Here is a 21,451-nt window from a genome sequence, read left to right as displayed (position 1 = left end):
GATGACAAACAGAAACTGCTATCTGAAGCTGGCTTTAAACAGAGCTCACAAACATCTACGGAAGCATGCAGAGAAGAGGTTTTTAGACCACATAAAACGAAAGCATCGCTTAGAGGAAAATGGGTGGGGGTGGGGGCTGAGATTCGACTAAAACAACAAAACGGGCTTACTTGGTGTACAAAGACATCAACCGGAGTCTCCAAGGGGCTTCCCTCGCGGTTGAGCATGGAAATAAATCCGAACCCCATTCGCACATTAAACCACTTGCAATGGCCTGTTCCGTTGAAAACCTGGGATTCCTCCTCCTCCTCCTCCTCCTCCTCTTCTTCTTGTTCCGGCAATTTCCCGGGCTCATCTCCACCTTTACGCGCCCCCGCTGATTTGAAGAGGAGATTGTGGGAGAACAAGGACGTACGTACACACACACAAAAAGGGAAAGAATTAAATTCTAGTAACATCTCCTTGGCGCTTGTGCAAGAACGATTGCTACAGATGACACAAAAACACATGCACGCACGAACAAACATTACGAAACCAACCTTTGTTTTTCCCCTACGCACAAAAACATTAAGTACACCAAAGTCACAGAGGAAGTAGTAATTTTTTTATTAAAAAAAAAACACACACGCACACACGCACCAAAAACATCCAAAGCTTCAGGGCACTGTCGAAGGAAAGGCAGCATCTGCTGTGACTCACTCCGCTTCTATTTCTCACACTCCCCCCACACGCAGCAGCCCAGCTCACGTTTGCTCTGTACATACGTGCGATCCTGCCCTTTAACTCCATCTTTCAGCCACATAAACCACCCCAGAAAGCGATACTTTACTTGGGTACTGCTGGTTGAGCACCGATCCCATCCCTCCCCAGAGGAATTCGCAGGCGAATGAGCCCTGCCTGGCCAGGCGAGGTGGGAGGAGGAGGAGGAGGAGGGGAGGGGAAGGGGCCGAGCCGAGCCGAGAGAGAAGGCGATTGCGCAACCACTTGGAACGGCCCATCCAGCAGCGAGCGGCGTGTTTCTCCTTCTCCAAGTGCGCTCAGCGCCTTCCCCTATCCTTCCTCCGCCGAATCCTCCCCTCCCACTCCGGAATCACTTTAATCTGGACTCGAGGAGAGGAAGAAGGGGGCAGGTGTACAAAAGTTTCCTCGTTGCCCCCCCTTTCTTCCCCCCTCCTGGCCACTGCTTGCTCAATCGCGCAGGAACAATTCGAACAGAAGCCCCCTCGGAAAGCTTTTCAAGTTGGGTGAATCGAAGGGGGCGGGGCAGAGCACTGGGGAAAGCTCGCCCACAATAGGTTCTCCCACCCACAACCACAGAAGTTCCCCCCTTCACGTCCTTGATTTTATTTTTTAAAAAAACCAGTGATCTTTTTTTCTTCAGTAGTCCCCTACTTCTCTTGTATGTACTGCATATTTAAGAAAACGATGGAAAGTAAAACCTAGAACACAAAAAGCCTAGGCAAAACAAGAGCCAGGCTGGCCGGGGATTGTGGTGGGGGAATAACCTTCGGCCATGTTGCCCCACCGGCCCTCTGCTCCCAAGTGGCAAGGCGAAAAGCTCCCCCTGGCTGACTCGCGGGAGTCTTTTGACTCAGTTTAACATCTTGATTTCGAGCGCTCGCCCGCCCGCTTCGCTCTCCTGCGCTTTGCCCTCTCGTGATCCCTCGCCCCCGGCTGGGCTCTCGCTCCGTTTCTGGGCCCCTGCGCGCACGTGACTCCGTCAATTACATGCCTGCTTGCTACTAATTTCACCTCGGCTGCGAGGAGGGGGTTCGGCGAGGAGGAGGGGGAGGAGCAGCCAATCGGCACCTCGAGCGGGCTTGACACACCGCAATAATTTATGAATGAACGGCGGAATTTCAAAACACCCTCGCCTGGCCGCGGCTGAACACGTTTCCCTACGTAGATCCAGGCGCCGGTTGGAAGAGCGGGGCGTGTCTGTTCGAGAGGGATATTTTCGGGCACTAATGCTGCGGCGCTGCCTATATAGCGGCGGATCTTTCGCTGCCCACGTGCAAATGCCAATACGTAATGGCCCTCGGTTTGGGGCACTTGCGTGGCGGGCGCGCGCCTCGTTGGCCGGCAAGCGAATTACCTAACCTGAAACCGAGGAAAGGGGCAATCCTAAACGCGCTATTTGTTTCATCCATTTACAGCGCAATCCTAGCCATTATCTCTGCTCGGAAGTAAGTCCTACTCAATTCACTGGGGCTTACTCCCAGGGTTGAGGACTGCAGCCTTAGGGTCTTGGCGTAAGGATGCAAGCTACCGGTATATCCCGTTGAAAGTAACTCAGTGGATTATGGGATGTATGAGGCCGCGATTTAATCCCATGCACATTTACCTGACGAATGCTAATAAAATAGAAATCTCACAACACAGTGGGACTTATTTTAGCAGGGCCATGCATAATAATTTTATTTATTTATTTTCAAGCATAGGATCGGTATCTTAATAGGTTGGCAGCGTAATCCTATTATATGTTTTCTCAAAAGTAAGCCCCACCGAGTTTAATGGAGCGTCCCGCCCCAAAAGGGTGCGCGGCAGCATTACAAATTAAAAGGTGCCTGTTGGTGGGAAAGCAAAGAAATTCAACCCCCACCACTGTCGATATAGGGACATAGCCCAGCACAGTACACAAAATTCGCTAATGGGTTGAGGGCGTATATCATACATAGAAGAAAAACCACGTCAAACTGAAACAGCATCGGATAGAGTAGACGGTAGACTCATTCCTTGGAAGGTTTCTAAGCAGAGGTTTGATATCTGCTTTAATTGAGATTCCTACATTACAATGGTGGTTGGACTAGATGACCCTCGGGTTCCCTTCCAATTCTACGATCCATATCCTCCCTATTAAGATCACACTGCTGAAAAGACACATACCACGTGAACTAAAGGGGGGAAGGAAAGCGCCTGCTCTTAAGCAGCTTTGAACTGACATACAAATTATAGTCGCTGAACATAAATGGCATATGAAGCATATTCCCATGGCATGTAGGCACAGTATATAGGGATGATCCACGGTGAAAGCCGCCTCCACCCCCCCTCCCCAGCTCATTACCTATACAATTCTGAAACGCCCACCGGAAACGCGATAGCACCTCCGTTCGCCTTTCGCGTTCTGAAGCTTTTAAGGGCGGCCATCGGGGGGGGGGGGGCGGGAGGCGCCCGGCCGGGGGTTGCGTTGCGCAGGTTCCTCCGCCATCGCGTTCCGGGGGAAGGGGATGTGATTAATGACTTCCTAAATAAGAGGCCAGCTTGCAAGCCGAGCGGTGCAGGGAGCCTCCATCAGCAACGATTGTTCTCCAGGAGGCCGCGGGGGGGGGGGGTTGGGTTGGGTCGGGAGAGACCCTAGAAAAGCGCAGACGGGGGGGGGGGAGAGAGAATTTGCCAGAAGTGAGGAAGCAAAGCGCCGGGTAGGTGGGTGGGGGAATCCCGAGGAAACGAGCTAGCGAGGAGGGAGAAAACAAAGGGAAGAGGAATAAACTGGGCCTGCGAGCGGCGCTTGGACGCACACCCTGTTTCTTGGCATTAAGGAGCCCGCCAGCCGTATGACACTACTGGTAGCACTTTCCCTGTGCGGTCCCAAATTTATCCCTTTTCCAAAAAAAAAGAAAAAGAAAAAGACCGAACCACCGTTAACAGGAATTACGCGCGCTCAGTCTCCATTATAATATTCATTTCACCACTTGGAACAAGTGGTAAAAATTGATACCTTGATCGATATATTTTATTTCAGAAATTAATAGAAGTGTTGTTCCAGAGTTCCCCCCAATTTTTAAGCACATGGATCAGCCTCCTCCTCCACCACCAATTGATTTCCTCAGCGTTTCTACCCGAAAAAAAGTGCTCTCAGGCCCCCGGGTCTCACCACTCAAGCCAAGTAAGAAAACAAAAATTTTCTCGTAGCCTAAAGGTTGGACGGTTGCGGCTTGACAGGTTGCAAGATAGATTTTCTCCTTCCTCTTCTGCCCACCCTCCCTCCCTCCCTCCGCCCAGTTTGCTGATCTGTCCTGAATATGCTTTTATGCGTTTGCAAGGTTGTCCGCCGTTGTGTTAGAACTGGCGACAGGCAGTCTGAACAAACACAGAAGGCCTCCGGACTGGCTAAAAGAGCCTATTTACTCTTCCCTTTCCCGTTTTTGGTTGTTTTGCGGGGCAGGAGCTTTCTTTCCGCGATTTTATTTTTTGGCACCAAGGTGATCCCCTCTTAACATTCGTGCCACGAGGGCGGTTTTCTGCTTGAATGAAAGTAATGCACGCGTCGCGGGCTTCAGTGGAGCAGGCGCCCGAGATCAGGACATTCCTTCGCCGTCTTCAGCCGTAAATTTCCTCTTGGTTATTTCAAGAGTGGCGCTCGACCGGCCTCCCTCCGCCCAGCAGTGTCGGCTTCGACTGCCGCCCCTCCCCCGGCCCCTCCTCCTTGCCCTGCGTCGCCGGAGTAGTGCCCTGCGCTGAATTCACGGAGCTTGCCCTTTCCAGGCGCAGAATCGGTCTGCGCTTCATTGAAATTCATGGCCTCTGCAGCCCGGCCTTGCACGCGTAAGTGGATAGATAGGTGCATTCTCCATTTTCAGGAAGGGGGACAGATCTTTGTTTTATTTAAAGTGCTATATGCTTGGTAGGGGCGGGGTGGAGATGCGCGTTGGTGGAGTATGTTTTGTTTGGGGGCAGAGGGGAGCAAATACAGTACTGTAGTTATTCCTACACGCTTCTAGCAACAGCGGGACAAGACAAATGAATCTGTGCGCCTTCTCTTCCGGATGCTGTTTTGCGAAATTCGAACGAGAGGCTTTCACGTCCCTCAAAGTCTGGTGTCACTGAACCTTCGTCACTAAAGACTTGCACATTTATAGCATGAGGTTTCCTAGAGACATCAAGTCCACGAACGAATGTCTCATAATAAACAAGACTGATTTTTGCCTTTAGGAAAGCGATGAATATACTTATGTTTCAGAGTACAGTACCTTTTTGAAAGGTCAAACGATTTCCATAAAGTTATGTAGCAACTCTCTTGATTTATCACTTTATGCAGTTCTGTTGCCTACTAAGGCAACAGCCCGGCTTCCATTGACTCAGAAGCCAATGCAATGTGTTTCCTTTGGCCAGGGGTGGTAAGAAAAAAACGTAATTGTCGGGTAATACTTTGCAAACTCTGTTCAAAATATTTTTCAGTATCTCCTCTCTCTCTCTGTGTGTGTGTGTGTGTGTGTGAGAGAGAGAGAGAGAGAGAGAGAGAGAGAGAAATGACAACCTGTGCAATGAGTTGCGCCTTTAACTGCAATCCTAACCATACTTTCAGGACAGTAAGCCCTACTGAACACAGTGCAACTTACTTAAGAGTAAACATGCAGGAACTCTAGGAATTCTCTCAAAAGGAAACACCAAGACATGTAAGAGAGAGAGAGAAAAAAGCTTGAACTGTGGACGTTTAGCGTCTGATTCAGCAACGATGACTAATTTCTGAAGAGTACCTTTCCCTTTTAACTCAGGAAATAATTACAAACAGTGCAACAGTAGCCTAAGACGTAGGAAACCATAAGCAGCAGTATCTGAAAAGCAGATGCGGCGCTATTCGACGAAAGGCGCGCTTCCCCAAATTTGGAGGCCTCCAGTCTTAGCGGAATTAAGGCTGGGGGGGTCAGCGGACTGGTCACTGGTGTCAGATGTTATCGGCTCATTCATTTCCTGCCACGGACCCTCGGCCTTTTAAGTTCCGTGGAAGGTAGAGAGCCGGAGCCAGCTGGGAACTCTCGCAAACTTCCTAAATCGAAACGCGGTGGGGAAGGGAGTGAGCAGAGAAATCAAGCGCAGAAGCAACAAAAATTCGGAAGTGTGTGAATGTAAAAAACCCAGGAAGTTTTTACGTTACTTCCACCAGACTGACCTGCCTGGACAAGAGCTTTCCAAAGCTCAGGGGCGCCTCTGTCTGCAATGGATCGGGTTGGGCTGCCCAGCGGCGTCCACTGGGTTCCTTCTTTCGTTTCCGGTCTCTCCATCCCCCGTCCTTCCTAAGCGAGGCTTCCCCGGGAATGCACGTGCTCAGATCAAAGAGAAAACTTCGACGCCCATCTTTCGGGCAAGCATCTCTCTGCATCCTCGGGTGGCGGCGCAGCATGAAGCGGCTTGGAGCGGGGATCGAAGCAAAGCGGGGATTAGCCTTGCTGCCCGCCTGTAACGAAAGCGCCCCCCCAACCCCTGATGCTGTCGCAGCGGTCCAGCGAGAGGAAACCGAGCATCCCGGGTTATTATTATTATTTAGCCCCTGGTTTCTATCAAAAGCAGACCCGGAGCAGCACAATCTCAGAGAGGGGGCTTCTCTTGCCGCAGGCGTCCTACAAACCGGAACTGTTCCATAGCTGACCTCTGAGACTTGCCGGCGCCCAGCAAAGCCACCCTTCCCTGGAAAAGGCTTCACTCTCCCACCCCTCATCTGCTTTCCCCCAGAAAACATTTCTGCAAGGAGTGTGTCCATCCAAGTTAGGATAATGGAAAGCAATCGGCACATGTTCAGAGGCACTCTTGTTTTGCACACACCGATTTTCAGTTTCCCCTCAATTCCCTTTGCTGCTGGCTGTTCCGCATTCGCCGCTCTCCTTTAGTGACCTGAAAGCATGGCCCCCGCTCTTTCTCTGCACCCCCGATCCCACTATATATTATCCAGGTCTACGTCGAGGAATTTTCACAACGCATAGAACCTCTGCAGCATTTTGAAAAGACATTTTCCTTTGAATAAATTATTAATAATTACACTGTCCAACCATCACCATATTATTTAACACCTGGTAGAATCTCTCCTAAAGTAGCCTTGGGATACCAAGTTCCGTCGCCCGCTTGCTCGTGCGCTTTTGTATGCGTCTATGATTACAGATAAATTCGTCCGTGTCCATATTTTGGTCTTTCCAAGGCGGGGGGGGGGGGGAGGCTGAAGCTGTACGAGGAAACGGCTTCTCCCTCCAATGACAGTTGATAGAGAAGGGCAGTTAAAATACCGCAGGGAAGACTAATTTGTGCCCGTACGTTAAGCTGACGCCCAAGGCAAGTTTCAAAAAAGAAGAAAAAGAGGCCACACGAAATTGGCTTCTGCCCCACCCCGCTCACACCAAACGCGCAAGGAAAAGCGCCCTCGACCTACGCACAGTTGTTTCCTGAAGTAAGGTGCCGTGAGAATGAAGGCACAGGAACCACCCCAGTCTTCATTACCTGTTGTTGAATTATGGCCATCGGCTCAATTTTTGGGGTGTGTGGGAGCGCGCGTCCTATTCTCCTCCTTTCCTGGTTTATATTTTACTGCCACCCCCCAAACAAACAACAACAACCACAAAGTCTCGACGTTTCTGAAAGGATCCGATTCCTGGAACCACCCGTTGCGAGAGTTGCTTCTTTACTGTGTTACGCACGGCAAGATTGCTTTAAGGGGGCTGCCTCTTCATATTGCCAAAGACGTTCAGAAAACTAGGAACGGATCTTTCATCTGCGCAAAGTCCACGGAAGTGCACAGGAGGCGCGAAAGACACGTGCTTTCGTACACGGCTCCGATTCCCTACGAGAGAAGTGTGGCGACACAGCCACCCCACGTCGGACAAAGCAAAAAGTTCAAAGTAACGAGTACCCTGAAGAATGCTGGGAGAATTCCTTTTTTCCTTATATTTTAGCTTAGCAACAAGACAACCTTCTTTATCTGGAGCGTAAGAAAAGCAAGGGGGGGACCAATTACCCCCTTCCCGCAATTTCTCCTTTCCCTCGACTCCCACCAACACACACACAAAACAGGTGTGTATATATTAGCGTAAAGCCGTTAAGCAACAAGGAACCATTCGAATCAGAAGCTATCGGAGATGTAGGCACGTTGTCTCACAGCGAGACCCAAGAGTCCTTCTGCAGCGCCTTTAAATCTAAATAAAACCTTTTGTCTATTTAGCAAAGCTGCGCTGAAAACCTTAATCACGTTGACTTAGGAGTAAGATAATGGGATCCCAAGTAAACATGCCCGAGTTTGCAGACTGTTATTCTCGAGAAATCGATGCCATACTAATAATCACCACGACCACCACCGTTTCTAATTTAACCTAACGAGCTGTGGTTACTCCGGTAGACATATCTGAAGAAGCGTGCATGCACACGAAAGTTCATACCAATAACAAATTTAGTTGGTCTCTAAGGTGCTACTGGAAGGATTTTTTGTATTTTGCTTCGATTACGGCGGACCAACACGGCTACCTACGGTACCTGTATCCGGTAGACGTAGCACCTTTCGAAAGAATTTAGTCCCCAAGCCCAAAGTGTGGGAAAGAGAGAAAGTTTCGGGGCTCCTATGATTGCCCGCCAACCCCGCGAAGTGTCATATTTCAAATACATTGGAGTTCAGGGAGCCGCGTGGCTCCAGCCAAAGACGACAATTGAGCACATTCCGAGATCAGTTAATGCATGTTCGCCAAGTTTACTTCCTAAGTCATGGCTAAGGAACAAAAAAGGAAAAAGCAGCATTGCTACATCACGGCTTCAATCCTATGCATGGGCATACAACTGAAGGACGTTTACTTCTGAGTAATTTATGTATAATCTTAGTTGCAACACTACACATACGTGTGAGGGCGGAGGAACCAACGATGTCACCCTCACCCTCTGTAGAACTATTACCATCATTGACAGTAACCATTGGTCACACTGGCTAGGGCTGACGAGAGTTGGCGTTCAAGAGCCACTGGAAGGAAGGCAGTATTTTGGCAAGCCCCGTTTAACTCAATGGAATTTGCTTCGGATTGAACATGCGCCAGAACATGGTAGGGAGGACGGGGAGAGCCGGGGAAATGCAGTGCTGGAAAAATGCCGTGCGAGAAGGGAGCATTCGTGTTCATCCAGCGATGACAAGCAGGTGAGGGAAAGCAACAAACCGCAACACCACAATGCATTCATCGCCTGTGCCACTGCGTTGTGCGGCGGAGCCTGTTCACACGTTCAAGCTGCATTCACGTGCATTCGTAGCTTTCACCTCCTAAGCCGAAGCAATCGATGCGGTCACCCTGTTTCAATACGGTAGGTAAGTCCGGGGCAGTGGAGCCGACGGCGCTAGGGCGCTTTGACTACTCGGAGCTTCACCAGGGTGGTTCCTCGTCCGTCGGCAGCTTTTACTTTTGTCTTTTCAACGCAGGGGAGCAGCGGGGGCATCTTGCAGGAGTTCCTTTTAGGAGGCTCACCGTCGAGGCATCGAAGGTGAATTTCGCTAAGAGTAACTGGGAAGAGTGATTGGCGGTAAGAGGCGGCTGCAAAACGTTCAGGATTCACAGGGCAAGCCAGGGCACTGTTTACTCGGAAGTAAACGCCACTCTGGCGAAGGGAGGCTTGCTCCCAGGTAAGCGCGCGCAAAGTTCCACGCACCCGTCGACCAGAAAGTTAGCTGGCTGGCCGGCTGGGAGATTCTTCGCGCTTTATTGGCCAATAAATTCAGAAAACAGATGAGCGAGAATGAGTTTGACCCTGTAAACTAGTTTCGGGAGGAACGCAATAAAGGAACCACCACTTGGCCTGCGGCTACATGGAAGATAGCTAGCTTTAAGAAAGGGCGGGGGGCGTCGTGTTGATGCCTTCCGGCTGGCAGGCACTCTCGCTACTAGGAACAGGGATTGGAGAGAGAAAGCATACCGTATCCCTGATGGAAAGAGGCAGAGTCAAGAGGCGGATAAGGGGAAAGGTAGGCTAGCACTGGCTGGGAGGGGTGGTCCCCCAACCCATCCTGGTCTGTGATTAATCCGCCGAACGCCGGGGGTACTAAGCGTAGATCAGAGATCCTCTGGAAATAAGATGGTGTGGGCTCTATACAGTTCAAACATCTGTAAGCTTTTGTCTTCATCTACTTGATTTTGCAAGCGCCTAATATAATCTGCAAGACAGCAGCAGAATTAACTCCAGCAACCCCTAGCCCGGCAAATGAAAAAGCAAACTCTTGGAACTACCCCCCCACCCAAGCCAGCTTCCTTTTCCTTCACTAGTTGAAGGAAATGGAGAGTTTGTGCCTATGGTTGATATCAATCTCAACAGGCTATGTTGTACTGTATCAGAATTCCTAAAGGGAGGGTATGCAGAACACTGGGGGGGGGGGAGGAATACAGAAAAAAATTGGGGTGGGAGGCCTGTTAGGCTGCAGTCCTACAAACATACACTTGGTCAGGGGTCAGCAAACCTTTTCAGTCCACTGTCCCTCAGACCTTGGGGGGGCAGACTATATTTGGGGGTGGTGGTGAATGAATTCCTATGCCCCACAAATAACCCAGAGATGCATTTTAAATAAAAGGACACATTCTACTCATGTAAAAACATGCTGATTCCCAGACCATCTGCGGGCCAGATTTAGAAGGCGATTGGGCCGCATCCGGCCCCCGGGCCTTAGTTTGCCTACCTATGCAATAAAAATACATAGCTAACTGAGGTTCTGCCCATCCCTCCCCCAACAAAAATCCTGGCTATGCCCATGTAAGCATGTACAAGTCTGTGATAGGATGAAATAGATGAAATAGGAGTATATCACCTGCATGTAATTCTTCTATACAAGATAAAAGGTTTTCTGAAATAGGATACCATCAGCAAGCCACTATTAACACTTTTTATGTTGCATTTTATTAGTACTAATGTTGGGCAGGCATCAAATTATTCTCATGAAGATCACAGAATCATAGAACTGTAGAGCTGGAAGTGACCACAAGGGTCATCTAGTCCAACCTCCTGCAACGCAGAAAGCTTGTTGCCCAAGTGGGGCTTGAACTCACCACCTTGAGACTCTCATGCTCTACTGACTGAGCTATCACAGTTTATCAATAAGCATACACTACATTAGACTTATGGGTAAAGTTAACTGTAAGGCTGCAAACCTCAATACACCTTACAAGAGATTAACTCTATTGACCAGAGGGATTTTTAAGGATGGTGAGAAGGGGATTGTGATGGCTTCTTAAGTTTGGCTCTGCATCTTCTGGTTCAGAGGGGGAGTGGTACTGTGTGCCTTTAAATACTTCCTGGGAAGTATTTATTGGTAAAACAAAGAAGTGTATGTTAAACTTAGGCTACAGAACTCACTGGCTATTATGATTAACTTTTATTTGGATGCAGCTGGCACCTAATTTAGGTAACTGGCAGTCAACCCTTGGAAAAATCAAGGTACATTTTAATGTTGCATTTCTTCAGGGAAACTAGGCTCAATCAGTTTAGGAAAGATGTTCTCGGTTCCAGTCACCCATAGGCAAACTAGCACAATCACAAAATGGGGTGGCGAGAGGAATAAAGAGGACTAACCTGGACTTGAAGAGGCTTCCCAGAATGATTTCATAGTCTTCTGAGGCACCTAGAAATCAGAGAGCTGCAGTCACTACTATGTTAATTCTACCAGAGCACTGTATTTAATTATCTGTTCTACAGTTTAATGGCTCATTAGAAGGCCATAAAATGTCTGTTCTTGACTCTATGAAGTGACCTGTAAACTTTTAACAGGTTGCGATTTACCTAGCTCATCACAACCACAATGGGATAACCAGGTGGTGTTCTAATCAGTCTAATGCACTGAGGGGAGAAAGACGCCCACATTTTTTATGAAAAGTGTTCTTTAACTGATCTCTTCCACAAGCAAGATACCTAATGGTAACTGGATAACACAATGCGTTGTTCAATTAATAATGGCAGAAGCAGTTCAAAGTCTATGGCTTGCTGGGTGTAGCATTCAGGCAGCACATGTTATATGCAATATAAAATTAATGTCATTGTTTAGCCACAGTCATGAGGAACATATATAAAATAACCCAGACAAATGCAAATAAACCGTAGTAGTAGCAAACTTAAAGGCATGTCACATTTCTCTGTTACAAATGAAAATCCTATCAGCCATTTTCCTTCAGAGCTTGTTCCTACAGACGTTAAGCAAAACTTTGCTTCGATAAACTGAACGTGTCACATTTTGTTTTTAAACTGTTTAGTGCTTGCATGTTGGGTGTCTAAAAAGGGCAAACTTATTAGCTGGGTTATGCATGTAGATTAGGTTACATTCTAACAATCCATTTCTGAGTTTTCTGGACTGTCCAGAAACCAGCTATGGTATGTAATGACTATTCCAATAACTGTGTCTCCCTTACAATTGATAGGTTAACACATGCCAAAAGCACTTCACCATTTCCTTTTGTTTTATTACAGCTTTCTTATCAGTACCTCCCCACCCCACTCCCAGCAAATTTCCAAAGTCACTCCACATTTGAAAGATAAATCACACAAAATACAGCAAGCTACAAGAATTCATGTAGTAATTAAGATTTAATTTTGTGTAAGCTTGTTGAATTATTCAGGTTGAATTTTTTCTATTCTATCAGGCTACATTTTTTCCATTATAGCTATCTGGTTTCTGATTTTCAATTATTTTATATTGTTTTCACTGTATATTCTAATGGATAATTGTTATAAACTGCTCTGATGTTTTTATGAATAGCAATGTATAACCGGTAGTTATTGAAATATATACATTTATGATAAATACTATATTGAGATAAAGTACCACATCATATCAATGATTCTTTGTACAATTTAAACTATAACACTGGAACACCTTGAAAATTCACACGATACAAATAAAATATCATTTGTTTCTTAACAGACCACAGCCATCTTGGACTGGAGCATATTTCAGTGATATAATAGTTACTCATGAGTGGAGAGCAGTTCCCTGCCCCCTCTTACTGTTACAAGATTGACACTATACAGCACATTCTTCAGTGCCTTGTGATTTTCTTTAAGCAACCATTTTTATTATTCTTAGAACCAAAAGGACTGATTCTTCTTCACTACATAACATTTACAAGGCAAATATACAGTACTTGGGTTTTACCTTGACAAATTCAATGAAAGTTCCCATTTTTCATGGAAAAAATAGCTCAGTTTCATGTAGCAGGTAGGAAGTCCATTTCCCCATAATTAAAAGGGAATCAAAACATCAAGAAACAGAAAATTTGCTAAATAATAATGGATACTTACAGAATTTGGGGGCTGCTGGATTTCTTTTAATTGTGGGCAAACCCTCCCAGAGTAATTTACCTGAGGGAAAATACAATTCCTGAGGCAATGATTTTTACCAAGTTTCACCCAAAGCTTCTAGTCCAGGCAAATTCCATCTGTCCTCTTCCACCTGCATTATCTTTTTGCATGCAGCAGTATGCTTTGGTATTGCATGATATTATGTAGATCAATAGGCTAGCATAATCCCCAGCACTAGCACAGGAGTTTCAGAAAGGAAGTCAATAAGTTGGGGGTGGTACAAAAGAGATGCGTGTTGGCAAATGCGGATTCCTTAGTCTCGAGAAAGTGCTGCACTACAATGGGATGGATCTACTGCAATTTCATATTTTTTTCTCCAACTGTTTAGTGAGAATTAGAAACTAATAACCTAGAAATGAACAAAGATCTTCATTGTATTATTGGGCAATGCAGAACCAGGCAACCTATTCAGACAAGCACATCCACAGCTTTCCTGAAAAATCCAAGCTATATTCTGTCAAGTAGTATAGTAATAAGTATGTTTGGGGACACTGTCAAATTCAAGATATTGATATTATAAATTTTGCCTAAGACAACCCAGAGCTTATTCAGCAAAATGTTTCCCTGACACTTGGACAAGAGATGGTAAAGTATTACATCAAATTGTGTCATATGTTTAAATGATTTGCCATTTAAATTATATAAATATTTGAAACTTCATTTTTATGTCATTTTAATCTGATATTTTTGAAACTTGTATATTAAGCCCCTGTATTAAGCACTCTTCCTCTGTCACCAAAGGCAATTGAAAGATAGAAAGTTATGGTTTTTAATAGATGCTCTGCCCTAAAATTTAATTAAACATGAGACAACCTGAATAATGTAATGTTATATATGAGTTCTGAAAAGCTGCTATTCTTTAATTTTCCTAAAAATCTGTATTAAAGAAAAAGTTTAATTTTTCACATTTTAAAAATTGAGATGGGTAAGAATCAAATGAGACAAATAAAACAGTTACGAAAAGTGAAGAAAGAATGTGCCTTTATTTAAATACATCATAATAATCCATGTTTCAGACCTTGTTTTAGTTTAAGTTATGGTCATGTTATATTGTATTTGTCTTGCTGTTCATTTCCCCCCACTTCTATTCCTAGATAGAAATTCTTCAGTTAAGCTATCTAAAATGTACAAAATACTTTTATTATTTCTATTATTTGTATGAACGTAATTCTTCTTTTAAAGGTGAAAATGAAAGCTGGAAGGTTTCCTTTTAAAAATACATTTCATTGAAAAAGAATTTTAGTGTTTGAATAAATTCTGCTAAGAGGAATTCAAACTACATGAAATTTTTTGTTTAGGTCTTTAGAAGATTAAAATTGAAAATAAACTTCAGTTGTAAAATGTTTAGAAAAACATGCAGTAAAGCCACCTCAAACCTGAAACTATTTGTTACATTTGTTTTCTAAAGCTTTTTTTAAAAAAAGAGAAAAGAAAAGAAAAAGAAAAGTGTATTCTAATGAATGATAGTAATAGAAGCAACATTACAGGTTTAAGGACCTGGTTTTATTATATGCAGTTGACTCAAACATATGCCCCACTGAATTAAATGAAAGTTACTCATAGGGATGTATGTGCTGTATAGAACTAAAGCCTTAACGATCTGCGTAACTAAGCAAATATGCATTTTGTCAACTGCATTTTAATGCAGCTTCTTTAAAAAAGAAGTTATGGGATTATTTTACCCTTCAATAATATTATAGTCCTATGAAAAGAAATTAAAGCCTATTTTAAACTGACAAAATATGTGAAAAATATATCAATTTTCTTGCTTATTTTTTTCACTAAACCTTGAGACATCATCATAGGCTAGTTTATGATTAAGGCAAACATGTGGTTTCAACAACACAGCTAGTTATGGTAATGCTTAAATATTCCTTTTTCAATTATAATAGAATTTAAATGTACTTCATTTTAAACTGGATTGTATTGTTACCTTTGTTCAAATCAGAATCCATGGGATTTCCTTTACCAAATTTAATCAAGAGTAAGATATCAGGTTTTATCTTTTTTTGTGAAATGTTGAATTTGATTTTTTTTTGCCACCTCTGTTTCTTGTTAAGGTATTAAAATTATTCAGATAGATTAAGTCAAGTGAAACTACACTTTGAAATTAGCATAGTTAAGAGAACCAATCCATTTATAAAGTCCATTAATTTCAATATATATGCAGTCAAATACAATCTGTTTTATTGATATTGAGAGATCCATATCTCAGGAATATATGCACTAGCATCAATGAGACTATTTATACCACCAGAGCCAAAAGGGAGACTTAATTTATTTATCAAATCAACATTTGTTAGCATTACATAGTTTAGTTCATTTATAGCACTCCATTCCAATTTACTTAATGAGAGGCTAAAACTGGATTCAGATATATTAGTGTACCATAGTTGCATAGTCACAAACACAGGCTGCTATTTTAAAGTAGTACTCAATGAGCAACGACTTACCCCTCTCTTCATCTCTTTTCAAATGTCTATTCAAAACATACACCTAAATTTCTTGGATACCTTAACAAAAAGAAATCAAGGGCCTTCCACTTTTTAATGATTTTCTAAACAGCCTTTAAATTAACATTTAACAATTAGTCAATCAAATACGCAACAAGTCAATGAAATACATACTGTAACTGCATTAAGTTTCCATCTGATTTACAAGAACGGAACCAATTTTATTTAAGGCCATGGTATAGTCTCAAGAGAAGACACATTTAAGAAGAGTTGATTCTGGTATTTTAATATTAGTAAATGGTCATATTTAAATTGACTTGGTATGCATGTGCAGTAAACCCCAACATATGAAGAATAATATTGATTTCTTGTCTAATCAGCTAGGCATGATATAAGACCTGGCTTATCTTGTAATTACAGTATATTCAAATATTATCCATGATTAGAAAATAAGCCTATTACCTTGATAACTGTATATTTTTGTACTCTTGTGAACCTTTGTCTATGTGGCCTGCCACAAATATTGTTAACATATTTATTTGAGAAGTTAAACATCAAGCTAATTTTTTTAAAAAAGTTATCCTAGCACTTGATGACTGTTCCAGGTATTAATGGAAACAAGGAAACAAACTCAACAAAAATATGCTGATTTTTATGTATATTCATTAACCAAGTGGCAACATTTTAACACGGTTAGGTAATATTGTATAAATGCAGGATTAAGATGTCTCCATTAAATTTACACATTTTCAGTTGTCATGAATAAAAACGAAGCTACTGAAAAGAAAAATTAGTAACTTACATTCACATAGCTTAAGTTTAATGCAGATTGTGCAAACAACTGAAGTTCATATTTAAAAATTCTTTTTAATGCAAACTATTATAAATAAAAACACATCCTGGTCCGTCTCTCACCCCCCCTCCCCAGTTTAGTGATAGGTGGTTGGTGTGTTTTAAAAAATACATGCTCCCGTTATTCTGTGCAGATTTTTAATTTGTTTAATAATACTGTATTTAGAATCTGACAATTAAAGGTGAGCAATGAGAGACTAAGTTTAGAAAGTAATTCAAGTCACTGTGGATGGCTTATTGTAATATTCAGTAATAATGGGAATCTTTTATTTGACTAAAGGAAAACAGCAAATTTGAGAGGTGTACCAGTGTTTTAGGAGGCTCACAAAGTCTGTGGCACTCAAAGACTAACAGATTGATTGAGGCCCAAGCTTTTGTGGACAAGGACCTACTTTAATTCTGAAGCTACCAATCAGGGGAAAAACATAACAATGTAACATAAACAATTCATTCAACAAAACTTTTTTTTGTACTAGTGTACTAAAAGTTTAAGATCTTAGTTCAGCTTGTTTAAATTGTGACAAGACGTGCTGTAATGATGAAATCGGTAAAGATGTGGTTGCATTAACATTTAGAGATTGTATCTATTTAGATGTAATTTACCATTAAAATAGCAATACTAAAGCTCACACACTGCTATGTAAGATATGAACAAGTTCATTACACTTAGCCTTGTGTTGTAAATGCCTATTACTTCAAAAACTGTAAAACAACCTGCATTTCTCATTTAAGGGTGACCGGATACATTTCTTTTCTGTATACTGTAGTTAAGTTTTCATTCTAGCATGAGGCAAAGTTAAATCTAATTGCTTGAAAATGAGCTGTGTGACCTTTGTCTTGATTTGTCACCTTTGGCCTTTAATTTAAGGACCCTGAATATCAATTCATTCTATTTTTAGAAACACAATTTCAAGCAGTCATGTGTTAAATATTAATATTTTTTAAATGGAAAGAGAACACAAACCGTAGTGAACTGCATGGAGTGTTTTTCTTGGGGGGGAAATGAAATACACTATTCATTCATTTATTCTGCTTATTTCTCTAAGAGCTTCTCCACCAAAAACACATTATGCTTTGCTTCACAATATTTAAGCTTATTATTATTGTTGTTGTTATTAATTACTATTATACATATAATTCTGCTGAAACTTTTATACAGACCTCACCCAACAGGTTTGTTAAGGATCAGACCTGCAATGTAAGCTTTCATGCTTACATTTCAAACTCTCAAAACTCTCAAGTCTATCTACCCTCCCTAAAATCTATTGCCACCATAGGGCTTTAGTTTGCTCGATTAAAACAATTCTAAGGTGGCCTTTCTTATGATAAGTTATTATCAATATAGAATGGTCACAGTATTCAACACCCAAGCATAAGGCACAATACACCAGGCAGACATACCTGCTTTTTGCAAAACCAGCCTCATACAATTTGTTAAATATATAATAGGGGTATAAAATGAAAGATACAGTGACTTACTCTAATAATGCTATCATTTCAGAACTTGAGGATGTTTGCAATTGGATTTCATAATGATCAAGATGGCTGTCTTGCTTCAGCACTCCGGTCAGCGACATCATACAGCGTCATGTCACCGGAGGAGCTATTGTGTAAATGCATATCCTCCAATATTTTTGCAGACCATAATTAGTTTTATAAATTTGGTGAAGTAACATAGAAGTTCAGCAATAAATATATTGGGGAAACTGTATTGATGTTTCTGCTTAATTCATTGGGAGCAATTGCATACTAGTACAGCCTTAAAATCTTTATTTAAAATGGCTCCAAAAACTGCCATCTAGTAACAAATACTGTATACAGTGAGATCTGCTGGTATGTATCAAAGCGATCAGGCAAAATGATGACTGTCACATTTTCCTAAACCATACAATTTAAAACTAAACCAAAGAATTATGTGCAATGCTTAGCTCTTTATACCTCATTTTTTCCACTCAAGGGATGTGCTCTGAGGATACTGTTTACATGGGAGCACTTCATTCTGTCAGTAGTAATAGTGAAGGATTTTAATCCTGACACAAGCCTTTTTTATTTTAATACATCACATTTTTATTCCAGCCTTTTAGATCATTAAAAAAAATTCATTTTTTAATATGTACTTTGCAAGCATGTTAAGATGCTCATTTCTGCAGATTTGGTTTTCACACCTTGTAGAATGGCTGCAAGGGGGTAATATTAAGCAGCAAAATATAAAAAGCCTTTCTATTAAGACTGTTCTTTCACAGTAAATTACGAGAACCAAAAATATAAGATCACAACAGTGTTTTTAATGTACATTTTTTGTCAATATAGCTACTTTTGTAGAGACAATGTATTTAACTAACATTGGCTCCAGATTCAATATAACTAAAAAGGAGTCATTTCCCAAATAGTGTCAGGTGTCCCTGCTTCATTAAATAATAATAGAATGGCCCAACCACCTGATTTCTATGTACTGTAGTGCTAACTACTTGACATTTTATCAGTAGCTTATTCTCAGTGGCCAATGGCTTTGCTTGGTTGAAATTAATTTGTTTGATTGACATTTCTGAAATTAAGCAGAACTGTTCCTGAAGACTATTTAGACGATGCAAATTTAAGGTGCCCCTAATTCCGATAATAGCCCTTTTAGACTTATTTTTAATGGGCAATATAGCTCTTCTGAAAGGGGAAGATGTTTTGATAAAAGGATATGTATATTAGGCTGTATCTAGTTTTCAAAAGAAAGAAAAGAATAAAGCACACGTAAAACTCTACTATACACCATCAATCATTCAACTTATATATTATTATAATCTAGATAAATATATACTATTGCTGCTGCAAGTGTCTTGAAACAGATTAGCTAAAACACCTCAAGAAGGCAGTTCAAATTCAGTTTTGGCTTGATTTTGTTGTTTTTCAGGTTTACTAGAACTTACCTTTACATGACTTTAATGGCCAGGGAACTTTTAATTAGAGTATCTCAGGAGCGTGAACCACTAAGACAGAAGACAGCCTACTTAAATACTTTAAATGTATTGTGGGATACATTAAGTTACCTTTTGTTTCCAAATGGAAAAGCAAACCATTTCTTGACTAGAGGAATACAGAAATCCAGCGCACCCTACCCCTAATACAAAGCACTCCCGTTTATGCCCACCAGATAATTTCTTTTTTTTCAGTATGAGAAAGCAGGCAACAGAGCTTATATAATTTTAGGTTCTTTATTTTCCCTTTCATTACATGCCATCAATACATCCAGACAGTTTCACAAGGAGTTTAGAATCATTGCTACGTAGTACTGCAACAACTTAACAGAAGAATAAGAAATAGCAACACTGGGAGCAATGGGGGCAGGCGCGAGGGGGGGGGGAGGAGGAGGAAGGAAAGAATTACGGGGAGGGGGAGGGAAGCAGCAAAGGAACAACGTAAGACGACCAAGGATTTCATTTTCTACAGCATGAAACAGTTCAAAATGGCGGCCTATTACTTACATTTTACAATCCTAGTGAGGACCCCGATTTACACAAATGATCAAGCATCGACATGCCTTTCACCCTCACTTCCCCTATAAAAGCCACAAAGGTTAAGGATAGTTACGAAGGTGCATTTGTTTTGCTTTTTCTAAAAGAACCAAAACCAACAAGACTCTTTGGGCACAAAGTCGATGCAAAGGCCAGTCCCATCCTCTGCTCTTGCAGTCAGTTTTTTAAAGGCTCACGCCCTGCGGTGCTCAGCAAAACAATATAAGCGGCTTCTCTTCCTCCACTTGCATCCCCACCACCTTCACAGCTTAAGGCTCTCTCCTCCGAAGGGCTGGGCTGCGGTTCTTCCCTTAGCATCCCCCCCCCTTGCACTCCCTCCCACCCTGCTCAGATTATTTCCTTGGTGGCTTTTTGGAGATACAAAGAGATACTTGCAACAAGGGGGAGAGGGGAGTGGCGAGGCAAAGGGACGGCGGGGTTGGGGGGGGAGGGAGAGAGAGAGAGAGGAGGAGAAGACGCGGCGCCCCCTGGCGTTCACTTGCGGCACTATTACCTGGCTTCCAAAGAGAAATAAGAGAACCTTGGCGCAAGCGAGTTAATGCATTCAAATACAGGTTGGTGATACAGGCTTTGGCTTCGTGGCTGCAGACCACACATATGTGTATATATAATGTGTGTGTGTGTCTGGCTGTGCGTGTAATCAGTGCCGGATTTAGGTATAAGCTAAACAAGCTATAGCTTAGGGCCCCACTCTCTTGGCACCCCTAAAGGAAAAACAACAACTGGATGTCGATTTCCAAAATATAAGATAAAAAACAAATAAAATGAAAACTACATGCATCAACAGTGCTTTGTGTTGTGTATGCTCCTATTTGTTTTGTGCAAATGGCTTTAGGTCCATCAGTTACCATATAGCATATATTCAACAGACACAAAAAAAAAACAGCGACAATTTGTTGTTGACAAAGGACAGCTGGATATATAATGGGCCCCATTACCTTCAGTAGCTTAGGGCCTCATCAAACCTAAATCCGGCCCTGGCGTGGATGGGTGTAATTATGTATACCGGTATATGGTTCATATATATATTCTCTCTGCTTGGTCTACACATACACACACACGTACGTACACACATCTGTAAAGACCAAGCGGGACTCCACGACTGACTTCAGGGCGTTTGAGGGCTGACAGGAGAAGTCCTATGAAAAACCATCTAATATAGGTGTGAACCCGGAAGTGCACCCACCTCTCCAGCATCCCAGTGGCCACCCAGGAACACAATGCTCGCTCCTGCCAACAACTTTTCTTTCCAAGGGAGGGGGGCACACACCGCCTCGCGCGCACCCTGCTTCCCTCCCTCCGCGCTCCGGCGTCCTTGTCTCCGCCCCCTCGCCGTGTGAGAGGCGCCCGGAGGCCAAGGGCTTGCTTACCTCCCGCGCGCCATGGTTGTTCGGCCGAGTAGGGTTGGGCTTCTGCTGCTTCGCCGTGAAAGATGGAAGAGAGGAGGAGGAGGAGCAGCGAGGGGAGGGGAGGGGAGGGGGGGAGGCCGGGAGGAAAGAGCGGCGCTCGCTGGCTGCTGAGCGGGAGCGACGACGCTGAGGCGGCGCAGCTGCA

General features: G+C 43.0%; 1 protein-coding gene and 1 long non-coding RNA gene across 3 annotated transcripts in view; both read right to left on the bottom strand.

Annotated features, from left to right (window-relative positions):
* LIN28B (lin-28 RNA binding posttranscriptional regulator B) overlaps positions 1-998 on the bottom strand; it is a 77,438-nt gene extending 76,440 nt beyond the window's left edge. Inside the window, exons 1-2 of one of the 2 annotated variants that reach the window (XM_088665998.1) lie at positions 830-998; positions 171-376 (exon numbers count right to left, since the gene is read on the bottom strand). In XM_088665998.1, coding sequence (XP_088522124.1) covers positions 171-376; positions 830-998 — 375 coding nt within the window. Of the gene's footprint in view, positions 1-170; positions 377-764 lie in introns of both variants that reach the window. The other variant, XM_088665999.1, reaches the window with a different exon arrangement.
* A 7,413-nt stretch (positions 999-8,411) lies between these two features.
* Positions 8,412-13,070, bottom strand: LOC148686235 (uncharacterized). The gene is made up of 3 exons (XR_015948934.1): positions 13,009-13,070; positions 11,290-11,338; positions 8,412-9,236 (listed from the first exon to the last, which is right to left on the bottom strand). It is a non-coding gene; the product is annotated as an uncharacterized LOC148686235 (long non-coding RNA).
* Positions 13,071-21,451: the final 8,381 nt, after the last annotated feature.

This window comes from Zootoca vivipara, chromosome 3, assembly GCF_965207765.1.
Source record: "Zootoca vivipara chromosome 3, rZooViv2.hap1.1, whole genome shotgun sequence".
NCBI classification, from domain to species: Eukaryota; Metazoa; Chordata; class Lepidosauria; order Squamata; family Lacertidae; genus Zootoca; species Zootoca vivipara.
This window is presented reverse-complemented; position numbering and strand designations above follow the sequence as displayed.